This window comes from Castanea sativa, chromosome 9 (genome assembly GCF_040712315.1).
Source record: "Castanea sativa cultivar Marrone di Chiusa Pesio chromosome 9, ASM4071231v1".
In the NCBI taxonomy this organism is placed as follows: Eukaryota; Viridiplantae; Streptophyta; class Magnoliopsida; order Fagales; family Fagaceae; genus Castanea; species Castanea sativa.
In genome coordinates this window covers 5629783-5647336 of record NC_134021.1, presented here as the reverse complement: position 1 = coordinate 5647336, position 17554 = coordinate 5629783, and the positions used below count along the sequence as shown (strand labels likewise).

At 34.1% G+C, this 17554-nt stretch overlaps 1 protein-coding gene across 4 annotated transcripts; it reads left to right on the top strand.

The window, feature by feature from the left end:
• Positions 1-2675: 2675 nt before the first annotated feature.
• On the top strand, positions 2676-13191 carry LOC142609703 (uncharacterized). 4 transcript variants are annotated; one of them, XR_012839654.1, is made up of 4 exons: positions 2739-3193; positions 3943-4247; positions 9427-9528; positions 10376-11306. XR_012839654.1 is itself a non-coding variant. In XM_075781410.1 (3 exons), exons 1-2 carry the CDS (start codon positions 2834-2836, stop codon positions 4207-4209), a joined length of 627 nt encoding a protein of 208 aa, XP_075637525.1. In that variant the 5' UTR covers positions 2739-2833; the 3' UTR covers positions 4210-4247; positions 11763-13191. The 4 variants fall into 4 exon arrangements, 3 of the variants coding, with proteins under 3 accessions (XP_075637523.1, XP_075637525.1, XP_075637524.1); XM_075781410.1 differs by lacking the exons at positions 9427-9528; positions 10376-11306 and adding an exon at positions 11763-13191; XM_075781409.1 differs by lacking the exon at positions 9427-9528.
• The last annotated feature ends 4363 nt before the right edge of the window (positions 13192-17554 follow it).

Here is a 17554-nt window from a genome sequence, read left to right as displayed (position 1 = left end):
TTTGATTCTTAATATTTTTCCATAAACTCAGTCAGTCAATTAGCTTGAAATTTTTCTTTGTTGATTCCAGCGTCCCAATCTACCAATCACCAAAGGTATTCTTCTTCAGCTCTTTCCCTCTTTCTCTTTGTCTTTTCGAAACTGAAGCAAAATAATTTTTAAATATGTGAATAGTACCGTGAGACCTATTTTTAATTAAAAAAATTCTATAAAGTGAAGTTTGTGGGTCCTGTGAACAGTATACGGGACCCACAAATGTGCTGAAAAGTCAGCAAAATGCGGCTACTGTTCATGCACAGTAACATGAACAGTAGCCTTTGTCCCCCTGACCCATGCAACTGAAGAAGAAAAAAAAAAAGTAAAAAACTCAAGACGTGGATGTTATAAGCTGTATCCAAACCAAGCTTTAATTTAAATTATATATATTTTTAGTTTGTTTCACAGTTTCATTGCACAATTATTTATTGTTTGATGGGATGGGACACGTTTTTTGCATAGCTTTTCTGCCCCTCTCTTACCCTTTTTTGCCATGACAATTCACAATTGATAGGACACATTTTTTCTTTAAAACTTAGCCATAGGATTAATGGGTTAGTGGAGTACAGGCTGGACACTTTTTCTATTATTATAAATTATTATACCAATTAATAATTTGATGTATATTATATCAACTCATTTGTATTATAGTGACACTAATTTATTAAACCATGTATTAAATTAATTTTTATTTGTGCAGGTTTAGACTTTAAAGTGGTTACAGCTTTAGAAAAATTGCAATAACCAGGTTTTATTGTTCTATACTTTAAATTTTATTTTTAGTTAAATTATCATTTTTAATTATAAATTGTGTTTTATTTATCTATAAATATTTTCTCATTATAAATGTCTACTAGAAAATATTTATCCGAATTAAAAAGCCTCATTTAAAATTTTCGCCTAAGTACCCAAAAATTGTTGAGCCGACCCTAAGTTTTTATTGGTTGAACAAATTGAAATCCAAAAAAGAGGAAGAAAAATTTGGCACTTACATTTTGATTTTGAGAGTTCATTAAAGAATTGAATGGAATGAGTAAGTTAATCATAAAGGAAATGAGATAGAATGGAAATGAAACATAAAAGGGAAATGTAAATAGAAACACTATGGACATTGGTTTATAAACTATTTTTAAAAATATTTTATGAAAAAATGGTAAAGTAATTAGGAATATTTTTGACATTATATATATATATATATATATATATATATATATATCTAAAAATTGAAGTGTAGCGTTTAATATTGTTGCGTTCCTGTTTAGTCACATCAGCGTCACATCATCAATCTATTTTTAATATTTTCTCTCTCATTTTTAATTATTTTTCTCCTTATTAATTTTCCACTTTACAATTACACATTCTCCATTTTTTTTACCCTTTTATCTCCTCACTAATCTATACTTTAACTTTACAATTTCTTCATCCCCTCATCTTCCTTTTATTTTGACTCTTATTCTCCCCATTTTTTTTATATTATAATAATTGTTATTTTCTCTTCCATTCAATCCATATTGTTCTCACACAAAAAAGTGAATACTCTCTCTCTCTCTCTCTCTCTCTCTCTCTCTCTCTCTCTCTCTCTCTCTATATATATATATATATATATATATTCTTTCTCTTGATGGATTTTTAATTCTTTATTATACCTCTTAGATTGATGAATTTTTATGTTTAACTCTACTTTAGGTTATATGATTTGGTTATATTTTAAAATTTTTATCTTTTATTTTTATTTTTATTTTTATTTTTATTGTTTGTTACATGTTATTCTATGAAATTACAGAATGTTTCAATGTTATTTTAATACATAGCATGGCTTGGATAATTTAGTGTTTACAATTATACATTTTCTTTTGAATATTCTTTTACTAATCTTCTTCAATATAATTTTGTCATTTGTCTCATATTCTCTTTAAAAAGATGATTATTCTCTCTCTCTCTCTCTCTCTCTCTCTCTCTCTCTCTCTCTCTCTCTCTCTTATTAATTCTTTCTTGCAACTCTACTTTGGATAGATGATTTTTTTTTCTCTACTTTTGGATGATACGCTTTGGTGGTGTGTTTTTTGAGTTATTTATCATATGTACTCTCTATGCCTTTTATAATTTTGATTTGAGTTAATTTTTAGATATTTTAAAAGTGAGAATTTGAAATATATCAAAATACAATCTATGTGATTATGTATTTGAATGTGTCTATAAATTATTTGAGTAATATCAATTGTAAATTTGTGATGAGGTTTGGTTATAATGATAATCTTCTTAAGAGAATGAAAAATTCAAATAATTAATTTTGGAACTTAAAAATTTTAGTTGTAGCGGGAAAAAAAAACCATAACAAACTATACAAAAGTTTGAATAATATAGATCACTTGAAAAAGGAATAGCATTTCTATCTTTTATATAAAAAATGGAATAATATCAATCAAATTAATGCACCAAAGTTTTTCATAAAAAAAAAAAACCCAAAATAATAGAATGATATATTTGTCGTGATGGAGTGATGAAAAATAATATTTCAATTACGTTTGGAGAATAAATCATACATTATAGTTAGTTACAAAATAATTGTATATTCGAACTCCAAGGTTTTGTAATTAGTTTTCAATATAAGTGGTTTCAAAATTTTTGTAATATGATGTGTCAACAATTGACAAGAGCACCGTCCATCGTAAAATTGGACACCAAACTTGCTAAAAAGGAACCAAGTGGGCAGCAAGAGTCTTCACTTTCCAGAAACCTCAAGAAAAAATGAACACTATGATGTTACAGCATCAGAAGTAAAAGTCAGCCCAATCGAATGGCGTCAACAATTCCACAATCACTAAGGCCACTGTTTAGCCAGCACAGAACAAGAACAACAACAGCAACAGCAGCTAAATTCCTCATATCTCGCAACCCAGCACATAAATGGACCAACACAAACAACAACAACAGCAACAATAATGTTCCTCGTAGTTCTCCTAGACTCACCTATCTCCATCATCCTCACCTTAATCCTGCTCATCTTCCTCTTTCGCTTTGCCATCGTTTTCTTCTTCCTCGTCATCCTCTTCATCTTCTGCGCCGACTTTGTTCACCTCCTTTTCGACATTCTCTGACCCTTATGACCACTTCTCAGGCCACCGCGTCAGACTCCACACAGCCCTCAAACAAAACGGTATCCCATTTCTCTATCTATATAGCTTTATAATTCATCTGTGAGTAATGGGTCTCTCTAGCTTTGCATAAATTTTTGTGATAATTGGCTATCTCTCTAGATTGTCAGCCAAATATGAGTGATGGGTGGTTGTATGTTCATTCAGTAAATTGTTATACTGGGGTTTTCCAGGGCTGTTTTAGGTTTGTCAGTCCTATCTGAGTAATGGGTCACTGTGAAAACCTGAATTTGTTAATCATTTGTGCTAATTTTTGCTGTTTCTCTTGGTCTATCTGTGATGTCACTGATGTTTGTAATGGGTCTCTCTAAATGGACTAATAATGTATGATTATTGGCTGTTCTCTCGGTTTTTTAGTCATATGGGAATATGGGAGTGATGGGTTGCTCTATATTTTATTGATGATAGCCAAAACTTAGGTGCAGTTCTATAGGTTCTCAAATTGAATTCAACTATGGTATATGGTTGTATTTACCAATGCAGGAAATAGTCTTTACAAGGACAATTATATTCAATCAGGTGGTTCAATGATATATGGAACCACATGGTTTAATTTAATTGGAACTTAAGGTACAACACGTAAGGAATTGTATCTGTATGAATGATAGCTTTTGATTCAGTCATGCATGCATTGTAGTTCTCTCTTTATTTATCAGCTGCAGCCTGATGATAAGTTTTATCTGTGCAAATAAGGGTCTTGACTCTTGGGTCTCTTGACTTGAGTAATGGGTTTTGGGTTTTGAATGTGCAGGTGAGGGTTGTGATAAAGGGGCGGGTACAGGGGGTGTTTTATAGAAACTGGACAGTGGAGAATGCGACCCAATTGGGGCTGAAAGGTTGGGTGCGGAACAGGAGGGATGGCTCTGTGGAAGCTCTATTCTCTGGGAACCCTGATGTGGTCCAGGAGATGGAGCAACGGTGTCGCCGAGGTCCACCGGATGCAATGGTTACTGGGCTCGAGGTATTTCCTAGCAGTGATGATCCTGGTTCTGGATTCAAGCGCAAACCAACTGCCTGATCAATCCATTTAAAAACATAGTACCATTTGCTGTGCTAGTATGTATACTCTTGTCCTCTACATAAATTATGCAGCAAAACTATAAGGGAAACATATTTGATTTAGTTGTGAATCAGTGGTTATCTTGTTCAATGACATGCTTCTGAATTATTATATTTATATTTATTATACGTCAGCTTGTGAATATTTGGTTTCTGTTCAGATGTGTTTGGTTGATGAGTACTTTGTTTGAACTAAAGATGTGCTTGTATAAGACTGCTGGCCTTACAATACATCTATCATTTAAATCCATTGACATTAAACTCAGATTCACAGAACATGGCTGTTTATTAAACATGCTGGAATAGCTTGTATCCTTCTCAGTAGTTGCTTCATTCTTGATGAAGCATATGTTAATAGATAACACTCTAGGAACTTGTGGGGCCTGAATAATATGATGAAAATAAATGGGGGATTTTTCCTTTGCCTTTTTCCTACAGTGGCTTAGTGCAAAATCATCATGCTGAGATCCCAGTTGTGATGAGTTGCCTTCTGATCCTGCTATAGGAAACCACAAGTCTTAATCATAAAATATACTTTCTAAGTCAACTGCCAATCTGAAATGTCTTGTTATGAGATGTCTTAAAATCTTGGTGCAAATGTATAATATAATCCCAGATTATTCATACTGTCAGGTTTGGTTGGATATTGTGATTCATCGGTGTGATAATTATATAGTTGTACAGGGTCCTCTCGGTGCTTATAAAGCATGTAAAAAAATAGGTCTACTTTATTCAATTCTCTCAGTTTGCATATATAAGTTTACGTAACACATATTTTAGTAATGGTTTTAATTCTATATGATATTTATTTGGGTGACATTGGCATCAGTGGATTGGGTGGATCATTTCAGGAATGTGTCTCAAAGGGTACTTCCTTGAGTAGTTTCGGATCACTGTCCACTCTTGGTGGAAGCTGGTGGAGTCTGTAAACGACGCAGTGCCTTTAAGTTTGAGAATATGTAGTTGAAAGAAGAGGGTTTTGTGGAGAGAGTTCGGTAATGGTGGAATGGGTATTGTTTTTTGGGTTCTCCTAACTTTATTCTAGCTCGAAAATTAAAAGCTGTTAAGAATGATTTGGAGAAGTTGTATAAGGAGGAATTTGGTGATTTGGCATTTAGTAAGAAAAGCCTTTTGTCTGAGCTTTTGGGTTTGGATGCTAGAGAGGATTTGTTGGGTCTTTTGCATGAGGAACAAACTTGTCGTACTCAAATTAAAGGTGATATTGCTCATTTAGCTTCTTTAGAGGAGATTTCTTGGAGACAAAAGTCTAGGGTTTTGTTTGTGAAAGGAGGGTGACAATAATACTCGTTTCTTTCACCGGGTAGTGAACTCTCGTAGAAGAACTAATAACATTAGAGGTATAGAGGTGGATAGTGTCCTTTATGAGGATAAGGTAGACTCTTCTACTCAAAAAAGGATGCTCAGGTTCCACCAAAAACTAATGTTGAAATAGAGGTATAGGTGCCAATAGATGATGTTTCAACATTCATGCAGCAAGAAGAACCTATTATAGAGTCTACACAAGAAGAGAAATTTCAATAAGTGAGCGCAGATTTAGAGGGTGCACTTGATGTGGAGGTTGATTATGATGAAAGTGCTATTGAGCCCTTCATGATCCATGAGGTTGATGAACATCTACAGGTTGATGAAGTCCAAAAGATTGATACTATGGTTCAAGATAAGATTGTGCCTATTCAACACATTGATTATGTGTTTCAAAAGGATTTCCATGTTGTCATGGAATTGAAGGTTATTCTACTCTCAGTGGTTCCGAGGGTGATTTCTAATCTGAAGGAAGCATTAAGCACCAAAGTGTTCATTCTTCATCACTACAAAACTCGAGGTCGAGTTTTCTTAAACCAGGGGAGTATAATGCGGAAGCATAATCAAATGTTATTTCAATATTTCATTTTAAATTTTCAGTGGATAATTTCATATTGTAATGTAGTTATTTTTTTTAGTTTGGATTGGTATCTGAGTTGGTTAGGATTAGTTGTTCATCATTATCCTTTGTTTAAGATTATCGGATTAGTATTTGAAATTATTTAGGATTATCAGATCAGTATTTGAAATTGTTTAGGATTTGTTTAAGAGAGTTTATCCTTATCTTTGTGATTCCTGGAAGCTGCATATAAAGCTTTAGATGATTTCTTTTGTATTTTACCGACTAATATTATTATTATTGAGATTATTGCAGAGATTGCATAGTGTTTGTTTGGTGGTGGTTCCAAACACCTTAGGTGAAACAAAGTTTCTCTCCAAACTAGTTTGGAGTTTGGAGAGAAACCCTACAAACTCATCATATATTTTTATATTGAGTGTGAATTTTAAAAATTTAACCGTTAGATTGTATGTTCTTATTACATCTTTAATGCATACAAAATTTCAAGAAGATCAAAGATCAATTACTATATTATCAAATAAATATTATAATTTCAAGTTTTTGTGATCTAAATTGCATATAAGAAATAAGTTAATCGATCAAATAGTAAATAACATCCAATTTGAACGAAATTTGATACGCATGTTAAGAACATAAGGAACATGAAATTAAACGGTTAGATTTTCAAAATTCACACCCAAAAAAAGAAATATACGAGAAGTTTGAAGAGTTTCTCTCCAAACTAGTTTGGAGAGAAACTTTGTTCCCTTAGGTGGGAAGCCTAAGGTCTACGGTGGGACTAATCTAGGTGGGAAGCCTAGGTTGTCCTACATCAAAGGTGGTCTTCTTCAGGGTTTTCATGTGGGACCTGTTAATACTACTGGTATTCGTATTTCACACTTGCTTTTTTGCTGACGATAACATTCTCTTTTGTGATGCTTCTAGGGAGCAGTTGCTTTCAATTAGGTTGGCTTTGACTTGTTTTCAAGCCTTTACTGGTTTGAAGGTGAATGTGGGGAAAAGTGAGATTGTCCCTATTGGGGAGGTGAGTAACATTCAAACTTTGACTAACATTCTTCAATGCAGGGTGGACAATTTACCTATGACATATTTGGAAATGCCCTTGGGTACTTCATATAAGACAGCCTTTATCTAGAACCCTATTCTGGAGAGGATGGAGAAGAAGCTTTTGAGCTGGAAGCGTCTTTGTTTATCAAAGGGTGGTAGGCTCACTTCGTTGAAAAATACCCTTTCAAATCTTCCAACTTGTTATCTTTCTTTATTTACTGTTCCTAAAGCCATAGCTATTAGGTTAGAACGTATTCAAAGGAATTTTTGTGGGGTTCTTCAGAGGAGTGTTTCAAATACCCCTTAGTGGCTTGGGAGAAGGTTTGTTTCCTGCTTAAGCAGGGTGGTTTGGGAATTCAGAAATTGGTGCCTTTTAATCAGGCTTTGTTAGGAAAATGACTTTGAGATACGGCCATGAAACTACTCATCTTTGGCGGAGGGTTATTGCCATGAAATATGGGGAGGGGAAAGGGGGGTGGAGCACTAGAGTTTGTAGGAGGGCTCATGGGTGTGGATTATGGTGAAGTATTAGTGAAGGGTGAGAGAGCTTTTCTAAGCATTTCATTTTTGTGGTGAGAGATGGTTCTCGTTTTCTTTTTTGGCATGATAAGTGGATTGGGGATAACTTTTTAAAAACTTTTTATCCTTAGTTATTTTGTGTTCAGCCAATAAGAAATCTTCTATTTTTGATGTTTTGAGTCCTCTAGTGGGTGGAAATGATAGAGTGTGGAACTTAAGATTTTATAGGAAATTCAATGACTGGGAGTTAGCAACTTCTTTCTCCTTTCTTCACTTGATCCAATCTCAAGTTCCTAGGGGTGGTGGAAGTGACAGTCTTTGTTGGAGCCTCAATGGAAGTGAAAAGTTTGACACTCGGTCTTTTTATCATAAGATTCGAGATGTTACTCATTCTAATTTCCCTTGGAAGGGCATTTGGAAAGGAAAGGTTCCTAAAATGGTGGCATTTTTTATGTGGATGGCAGCCCATGACTAGATTTTCACTTTGGATAATCTTATGCTCCGTGGTTGCTCCTTGGCAAATCGTTGTTGTATGTGTTGTTGTAATGAAGAATTTGTGGATCACTTTCTTAGTTTTTTCCGTTAGCTCATTCTATATGGATGCATATGCTTCAGCTGTTTGGAATTGATTGGGTCATGCTAGGTTTGGTTGCAGACTTACTTTGTTGTTGGCACCATTGGCTTAGGAACTATAATTCCGATATTTGGAATTTGGTACCAAGCTATTTGGGAGAAATTGGGCTTTTGCCCTTATTTTTTAAAATATCTAGCAATATGTCCCTGTTTTAAAATTATTTAGGTTCGTGTCCCTGTTTTGAAATTTGATTTGTAGAAAATCAAGTTATAGGCGAGAAACTTAAAAAAAAAAAATGGAACTCAGTTCCTTGAATGAAACTTGAGTTCCACAGTTTTTTATTTTTTAATTTTGATTTGGCATAACTTGATTTTCTAAAAATCGAGTTTTACAAGGAACTCGAGTTCCTTGAATGAAACTTGAGTTTCACAAATTTTATTTTAATTTTTTTTAATTTTGATTTGGCATAACTTGATTTTTTAAAAATTGAGTTTTACATTGAAACTCGATTTTGAGAAAATCGAGTTTCAAAACAGGGACACGGACTTAAATAGTTTCAAAATAAGGACATATTGCTAGATTTTTTGCAAAATAAGGGCAAAAGTCCAATTTCCCCAGCTATTTGATGGGGACTTGTTGGATTGAACGAAATCGGCGTTCTTTTGAGGATATCGAGAAATCTATAGTCCAGTTGTTAGATTTGTGCTAGTTGAATCTCTTCAATTGGTCTCGGTGCTGGGGTCTTTTGGATTGTTCTACTATTATTGATTTTCTTTCGTCTCATAGAATAGGATTTTGATTCCTTTATTTCTATTTGTTTCTATGTTGTTCTTTGTTCACTACCATGAACTTTGTGTATTTTTTATTCTTTTCTATTAATAATATTACTTGCTTACCTATAAAAAAAAAGATATTTATTTGACATTAAGAAGTATTGTCATTGTCCATTTATTTTAGGGCTTCCCAAATCATAGTTTGATTAATGCTCAAGAACGTGCTGCCCGTTATCAAAATTAACACCCCCTCCCCCAAAATAAAAGTTTTGTGATTTGACAGCTTTCACATTTTAAGATGATTTATCGCCAATGCAGTTATTGTCTTCATTTTTATGTCTACTGGCTTTTTTGTTAAAGGTATTGTCCATGCAAGTACACCCATGACTAGATTGCCACCAAGTTTTGGGCCACAAATGAGGGACTAAGTAGTCATTCTTTGTCTCTGCTCTCTTCAACAAAGTAAGTAAACCCTATTTTCTGGGATAAACATAAACATAACCACGTACTAGTATAGTAGGGAAACTTGGATCCCCCCACCTTCCTTCTCTCCTTTCCAGTAGGATGTTCAACAAGCTTAAGTGGACAAAGGCATGCATCATTTAAAAAATATTGATTTTTTCCTGAGTTTTCCAAGTTATTACAAATCATTTTTTATAGGGTAGGAATTCTATTGTTAAACGGTTGGTAGCTTGGAAAAATTTTCTGTGATGAGGGGTCAGTCACATCTCCTACAGAGTGTCGATTAAGAGAGTATATGATCTTACCTTGCATGGTTTTCTTTTGCAAGGCCTAGGTCTTCTAATTTTCAACCTTAAAAATTGCTTTGAGGTGTACCTGTTCTCACATTTCATTTCTTATGTGCAACTGTGGCAAGATATAATATGGACACTGAAAAAAGGGGGAATAGGGAGAGAATGACTGAGGGAGAGAGGATTTAGATCATATCTTCAAGCTGAATTGGTCAATCACCAAAGATATTGCCACAATTAAAGTTGGTTTATCGTTGGAATGCGCAGATTGTGTTTGTAGATAAGTAACTGGAAAACAAGTTTATTTAATTTATTGAATTTGCTTAAAGTTAGGAATGACTAATGAAGAGTGGTTTTTGAATTTTTGGTGGGGGATTTCATACTTGGGTGAGTGTGGTGAGAACTAAACTTAGAACCCTGTGATAAAATGTGAAAAAGTTGAGATGCTGGAAATGTGGTTCACTTATTGTTACTTTAATATATCTTTAAATGTTTAGAATATAATCAAAGTTGGAGGCTCCCTTTCATCAGCTTACCTGGTTTTGCTGTCCTTGTAGTGTGCAATATTGGCATTCTATAGCATAGCGTGGGAACATCCTCTTCATTGCTCTGATAAAGCAGATATTTGCTACTCCTTTCTAGTTGCTTTACCGGTATACCATGGGCCACGTATAGGAAGGGGTAGCTGTTGTGTAAGCCTTGCTGATTGCAACTTATGTGGTAACCACCATACCAGAATAGGAAAACTGTACTGAAACTGAAAGATGGGAGCTTACAATGAATTCAAGGTGTTGCACAAGACATGATTTATTCCTTTCAGAATGGCCATGTCTTTTCTTCGCTTGGGCCTATACTATTGATACATAAATCTCATCACCTAGGGCAATCTATGCAAGCAAACTTTCTAGGCTCTCAATAGGCTCATGTAAGTTCTACTTGGTAGACTTGGCTAGAATGAGAGGTGATGTTGAGTCTTATATGGAAGATGCTAATGAGAATCTGAACAATACCAAGAAGATACATCAGTGCTTCAATGACTGCAGCTCCTGATGATGATAGATATGATTTAGACATACTGAAACATATAGAGAGGAACTGTCAGAGGATGTGAAGCAGGGAGATTTTGTGGTTCACACCATCGATGATGGTAGACTTGAGAGTTTCATCATTAAATTGGATTATTTAGCTCACCCAGGGTTTATTACGTTGGTAGACAAAGCTGAGTAGGAGTTTGGATTTGAGCAAATGGAAGTCCTTGCCCTTTTGCTCCTTATGAACTTTAAAGGATTCTTTAAAACCAGAAAGAGGGAGGTGGAGTTGATAGATGTCCTTGGTTCCATACTGTGTGGTAGTTTTTGGAGGTAAATTATATGAACATTATTTAGAGTTTCCTCTTTTTTCTAGTTTCTTGTTTCTCAAGAGTTATGAATGAATGTAGTTTGTGAAGCACATGGATCAGGATATGGAAAGGGTCAATTTTATGGTTTAGATTTAGTTTCCAAATCTAGGAGTGTGTGGGTGCCATGTCATTTAAAATTTCATTCCAACAAATAATGAATGATAACCAATTTTAAATACTGGGGCACTGTATTCACCTTTAGATTTGTTGACAGCCAAATATTGCCATAAAATAGTTTCTCTCTCCATATTCTTTTCTGCATTGCACCCTTCCACCCCTTCCTTCCACTCAATGTAAGTTCAATCAAATTTCAAAACTGAAGTTTATAGGGTGGTATGTAGGTTTGATAATTTAGTCATGAATATGGTTTAGCCCTGGTACCTGCATCGTACTTTCATTGCTTCTGTTCTTACCTACGCATCTCAAATATGTTGTTAAAGAGCACATAATTTTTGAGAAGCAGGTTCTTGCCAATTATTAACTTTTGCTGTAAACTGCATAAAGTAATTATAAAATGCATTTTCTCTTTTTGGGTAAAATTTCAGAGTGCATCATATGTTATATAAGTGAATCCTGAAGGCTTCAATGATAGGATGATGTGTCCCCATCCACGGGTCCAACCAGAGTTGCTTTTCCCTTTCCAACTCATGAGATCTAGTCCTATCTTGAGATGGGACTTTCTGCACTATTGTAAGAGTTGGGATTTTTATGTGACTTACTTGTTTCTTCTAACACCCTCCATGCCGCAGTGTTTTTGCCAATCGTCTTTTTGTTTTTGTTAATAAATCTTTCAAGTTTCAAGTTTCAACGATAGAGAACTGACTGAGTTTTTTTTGTTAAACCTAAATGAAGGTTAACTTATCTATTATTCAAGCAATTGTACTGTGCAACCCATGTTATTACATAGCTGAAACTCATATTTTTCTGGTGGGGGATAAGAAATGGGTGGAGAAAGGGGCATAGCCTTTTATGTCATATGTACTTTTGTCCTCTCATCTGTCACAAGTGTTTGTTCCTGACCCTATTATTGCAGGTAATGAAAATTTTCATATCCAAGATAACGGCTAATTTAGTCCCAAAAAAGGTGGTATAATGAAATTGACACATTGATGAAGTACCACATGCAATGGCCCTACATTTAATCTCTTTTCTTCCGAATTTTGATTGCATATGCCCTTCATGCTAGATACCAAATGCATTATATAATAACCATAATGCATGGGGAAGAACTCAAACCAACTTCTTGTTTTGAAGTCCACCTAAACATGGCTAAAACTGGAGATTATAGGAGAGTAAGAAAAGGCAGCCATGGAATACTTTGTTCCATTGTGGGAAAGCTGCAAAAAACCCCTCACTGTTTAAAGGGGTGAAGCAAGACTATTTTGTGGATTGTGGTAGTTGCAACAGAAGGCTGGAAACTAGAGAGGTTTGTTGTCGAACTGGGTTATCTCAATAATCCAGAGTTTTTGAAATTGTTAAAACAGGCGGAGGAAGAATTTGGGTTTTCCCATGAGGGAGCCCTTGCAATTCCTTGTCGACCGGATGACCTGGAGAGAATCATTGGAATGAGAAGATCTGAAAGAGAGTAAAATGGAAGGATCACTTGTTGTATGCTTATGCATTCTTTGGTTCATTATGCATTCATATTTTTTCTCATGCGTCTCCTTTATCTTTCGCATAGTTTATTATTGTATTGGCAGGGTTGTCCTTGGCAGATAGGTTCAGATTTTTTATTTATTGATAAGTTACACACAAACTCAATGAGTGTTGAATCTATGGCTTCACTCCATCACATTATTATGGGGGGAGTGCTGGTTGAACTATAAATCATTGGCAGTGGCAGTTAGGTTTAGATAGTTTAGATGCCAAAATTTTCTTCATGGTGTAACATTGTGAGTGATGCAACTACAATATGACATCCAACGCCAATCTTTGTAAGTCACATATATCAACATGATTTGATCAGTCTAACTCAAATTTGTCTCCTGCTATTTATTATCTTCACTTCCAATAGTAGAATTAGACCTTACGTTGTATGAACTCATGTACATTCCCTGTGCACATTATATTTTCATACTTTTGCAGAATAGCACATTAATGTGAAATACTGCGGAAGTATTGGCTAAGTAAAACCCTTGATGCTGACTTAATTAATTCTCTGTTTCCAAGGTTGTTGAATCCCAATCCCTTGTCTGTGAGATAGTGAGAGCACTTGCACCAGTTGGTGTAAAATAAAAAAAAGTGCACAGTTTTACATATTATTGCTCGAAATCTACCCACATTAGTCATCTATAATGTTGTGCATATCTATTGTTGCTACAGTAATCATGTAGATGTACGTGGTTACCGTAGCATTCTATTTGATTTTTTTTCTCTCTTCTTTGTCACTTGATTCTCTCTCCACTCTCATCCGATTTTCTCTCTTCCCCTACTCTCACCCTCCTCTATCTTCTCTTGAATCCAACAACATGCTTTGCAAATCTATACAAATCATCAAACCCATATAAATAATCAAACCCAAATTGCAAAAGAACATATGGAGAGAGAGTGTGTTCAGGTGGGGTAGCTATGAAATAAAAAAAAAATTGAGAAAAATGATTGTAGGGGGTAATAAGTTGTCCCGTCAAGCCAAAGGCCCAATGAAAAATAAAAAAGACCCAATAAAAAAAGGATGCCCACTCAAGCCCAACCCATCAAGCCACGAATCATACCAAGGAACTTCATTTTAACCCAACTACACTTGTCGAGGAGTATTTCACCTGAGTTGGCTTGGTGAGGAGAACTTGCTCGAGATATGTGGTCCAAGAACTATAGTACTTGGGAATGCGCCCTAGTCAAGCACATTCCTTAAGGTATAACACTAATCACGAGGAGTAACTGCATTGGTAGCATCAGAAGGGGACAAGAGGTGTCCACACATTAATTGTTGAAGTGACCAATCTAAATAGTGATCTAGACACATATTCTCACTATGATTCTAAAAAGGGGATATGATGCATGACAAAGTAGGGCCAACATTGTTACAAAGCCCACTGTTTGCATTAATATAAATAGGGGAAGACCCTATAGGAGATGGAGTTTAGAAAAATTAGAGAGAGAGAGACAAAATCCTTGAGAAGAACCCACTTCCCTATTGTTGCATGTGTAAGCCGGAGGAACAAAGTCACCTTTGAGAATCGAATAATAATAATAAAACTAATAATAGAATTTTACAAGATGTGGTTGATGACTGTAGATCCTTCCTTAATCGGTTTGAGAGGAAACATATTCTCTAGAATGTCGGTAGAGAAGCGAGCTAATCTACCAATGCCCTTGCCAAATGTTGTTGCATTAGTTACGACACCTTTGTATTCATTAGTCCCTATAAAGGGCACTGTTTTTAGAACCAGATCGGACCGGGAGGTCTGACCGTGAAAACTGGGAACTTGGGTGAAAATCGGTTTTTTAAGCATAAAGAACTGTATTTTTAGTTAATTTTGTGAACCCCTAAAACTGGGGTTGGACCGCACGAACCGGTGTCAAGAACCGTGCGGTCCAACCCCTTAGCAATAATTTTTTATTTTTTATAATTTATAAAAACAACTTAACACAAATTTATTCTACTTAATTAAATTATCCATCTCTTACAATGAATAAAAAAATTATAATAAAAATCCTTCAAATATATTCAACTTTACTTCAAAAATTAATCATAAATTTTAATGTTTTCATGGTTATTATTTTATTTTATTAACTTTCTCATTTAATTATTAAATATATGCTTGAAAATCATTAAGTTTCCCTCACATATATAGATATATTAGTCAATTTTGCTAGTTTTATAAATTTAATATCTATATTTTGGCTTTAATTAATTATTAAATTAATTATGACATCATCATGGTTCGACCCCGGTTCAACCTCAAAAACCTTGAACCTCTCCCTTTTACGGTTCAATGAACAGTCCGGATTTCAAAACCTTGATAAAGGGTTTATCAACTATATTGTGTACCTTTTGTTTTCTTGTCACTTTGGTTAATACTAATGTCCATATCTTGGCAAGCCTTACACCATGTAAACATTGAATTGAATGGCTTTGGACAATGAAATATCAGAGATAATGACAGCTTGTAACTTTTTTCTTAGACTTAACCATGATACCATCCTTTTTCTTCAAATATTTGAGCGAGATCAGGGGCAAAAATTTCAAGGCCACCTAGAGATAAATGCACAAAATTGTTGAGAATTCACAAAGAATGAGTCAGAAAGAACAAACAAAATGAATAATAGTGTGAAGAAGAAAATGATTTACTGATTCCCCACTCTTTTCATACATATAGCACCAATCTACAACTGTGACACCCTTATACGGTTGTACCATAAGTTTTCAAGAGTCAAAATCTTATCTAACGCGGCAGTCCATGAGAAGAAAGCAACCTTAGGAGGGATTTTTGAACGCCACACAAGTTTTCAAGGGAATAAAGTGTTAAGAGTAGAGGAAAGGGAGAGATAGTATTTACTCACTTTAAAATTCTTATTTCCGGCCGGTTTCTAACAAAGTTTGTCGTGTCCTTCACCATTAAGAGGCATAATTCTATCACTTATTTTTCTCTCTATCATTATTAATTACAACACTCAAAACATTGAGAGAGAGAGAGAGATATTTCTCTGCCATGGATGCGCAGAAGAGACCTCTTCCTAATGAACTTAATATCAAAGCATAATTGAAGGTAAAAGTTTTACCCTTTCAAAAGTCTTAACCAACTTACCAACAAGGCCAAGCCCTGTAAAACAGAAAATCTCTTCCTGACGCTAATATCATTCACATGAAGTTACAAAAAAGAGAAATAAACAATAGAACACTCAATCAGATAGAAGTAAGCCAGTATGATTATTGGAGTAATTCCAACAGATCATTCAAATCCCTTTTTTCATATATTTTTTTAATAATCTGATGGTTCAAATCTACATCCAATTTTTTGTTAAAAAGCCACTTTTTTTTTTTTTTTTCTTCAGGTAACTAGTAACTACTCTTACGGACATAATTTCCTACGAACTCTCCTTCCTCTACCCAGCCCCAACGACACCAACTCCATTTCTTTGGTTCTTCCGCAAGTCCTCCACCCTCCCACCTCAACTTTTTGAGAGCTATAAATAATAAGGAGAAAGAGAAAAAGAAAAGAAAAGAAAGCTATAGCGTTTAATAGATTAGTTGATCTAGCCAGCATTAAATATTTAATGCTTATTTTGATTATTATATCTACTGGTCGTAGACCCATGCGATGCGTGGGAATGACTATATATTTTATAATTGTAGTATAATGTATAAATTGTTATTTAAATTTTGTAGAAGATTTTGTTCTTCCTATAAATTAAACAGTTTCTAAAATTATTTTTCATCTATCCATCTTTACAAATATATCATTTTAATATTTTTGGTGTGTTTGATTGATATTATTCTTTTTTGAGGTGGTCCATATGTTTCTAAAAATTATGTTATGGTACGTTACATATATTTTTATTTTTACAACTAAATTCTTTAAGTTTCAAATATTATTCAATTTTCTCATTCTTTTAAAGGAGATTATCATGATAATCAAAACTTATTACAAAATTACATTTGATATTACTCAAATAGTTAATAGACACATTCAAATACATAGCAAGATTGTATTTTGATATAAATTCAAATTCTCACTTTCAAAATAACTAAGTATTTTGTCAAACAAAAAACAAACAAAAGCTATATGAGAGAGAGAGAGAGAGAGAGAGAGAGAGAGAGAGAGAGAGAGAGAGAGAGAGAGAGAGCTCAAAACACACACTACCAAATCGTATTAACTCAAAACACACACTACCAAAATATAACGATTCATCAACAGTGTCGTGATCTAAAAAAAAGGGAAGATTAAAGTAAAGTTTGATTTGATTTAAATAAAAAAAAGTAATGCTATAGCTATAAACTATTTTACAACATTACAAAGCATTACTCTTTAAAAAAAAAGTAATTCTACGACCACTAACTATTTTACAACATTTTTACATAATGATGATGTAGCCAACTTCTTGTTGGTTTTCATCTAGATTCACCATTAATATCACTTTTTCATTTACCAATAACCACTCATTACATCAACAATTTGTAAAAAATTTTGTAAAAAAAAGTTTGTATCTCTAGCATTACTCTAAAAAAAAAAGTGCTACATTGTGGGAGGCAAACAAATCATTCCTATTTCTCCCACCATTTTAATAATCATTCACTATATTAAGCTCCTTTAATTACTTCATAAATATTTTTATTCATATTTCCCAACAATTTTCCTTAGTAATAAAAGGCATGTTATGAAAAACGAAGATTTGT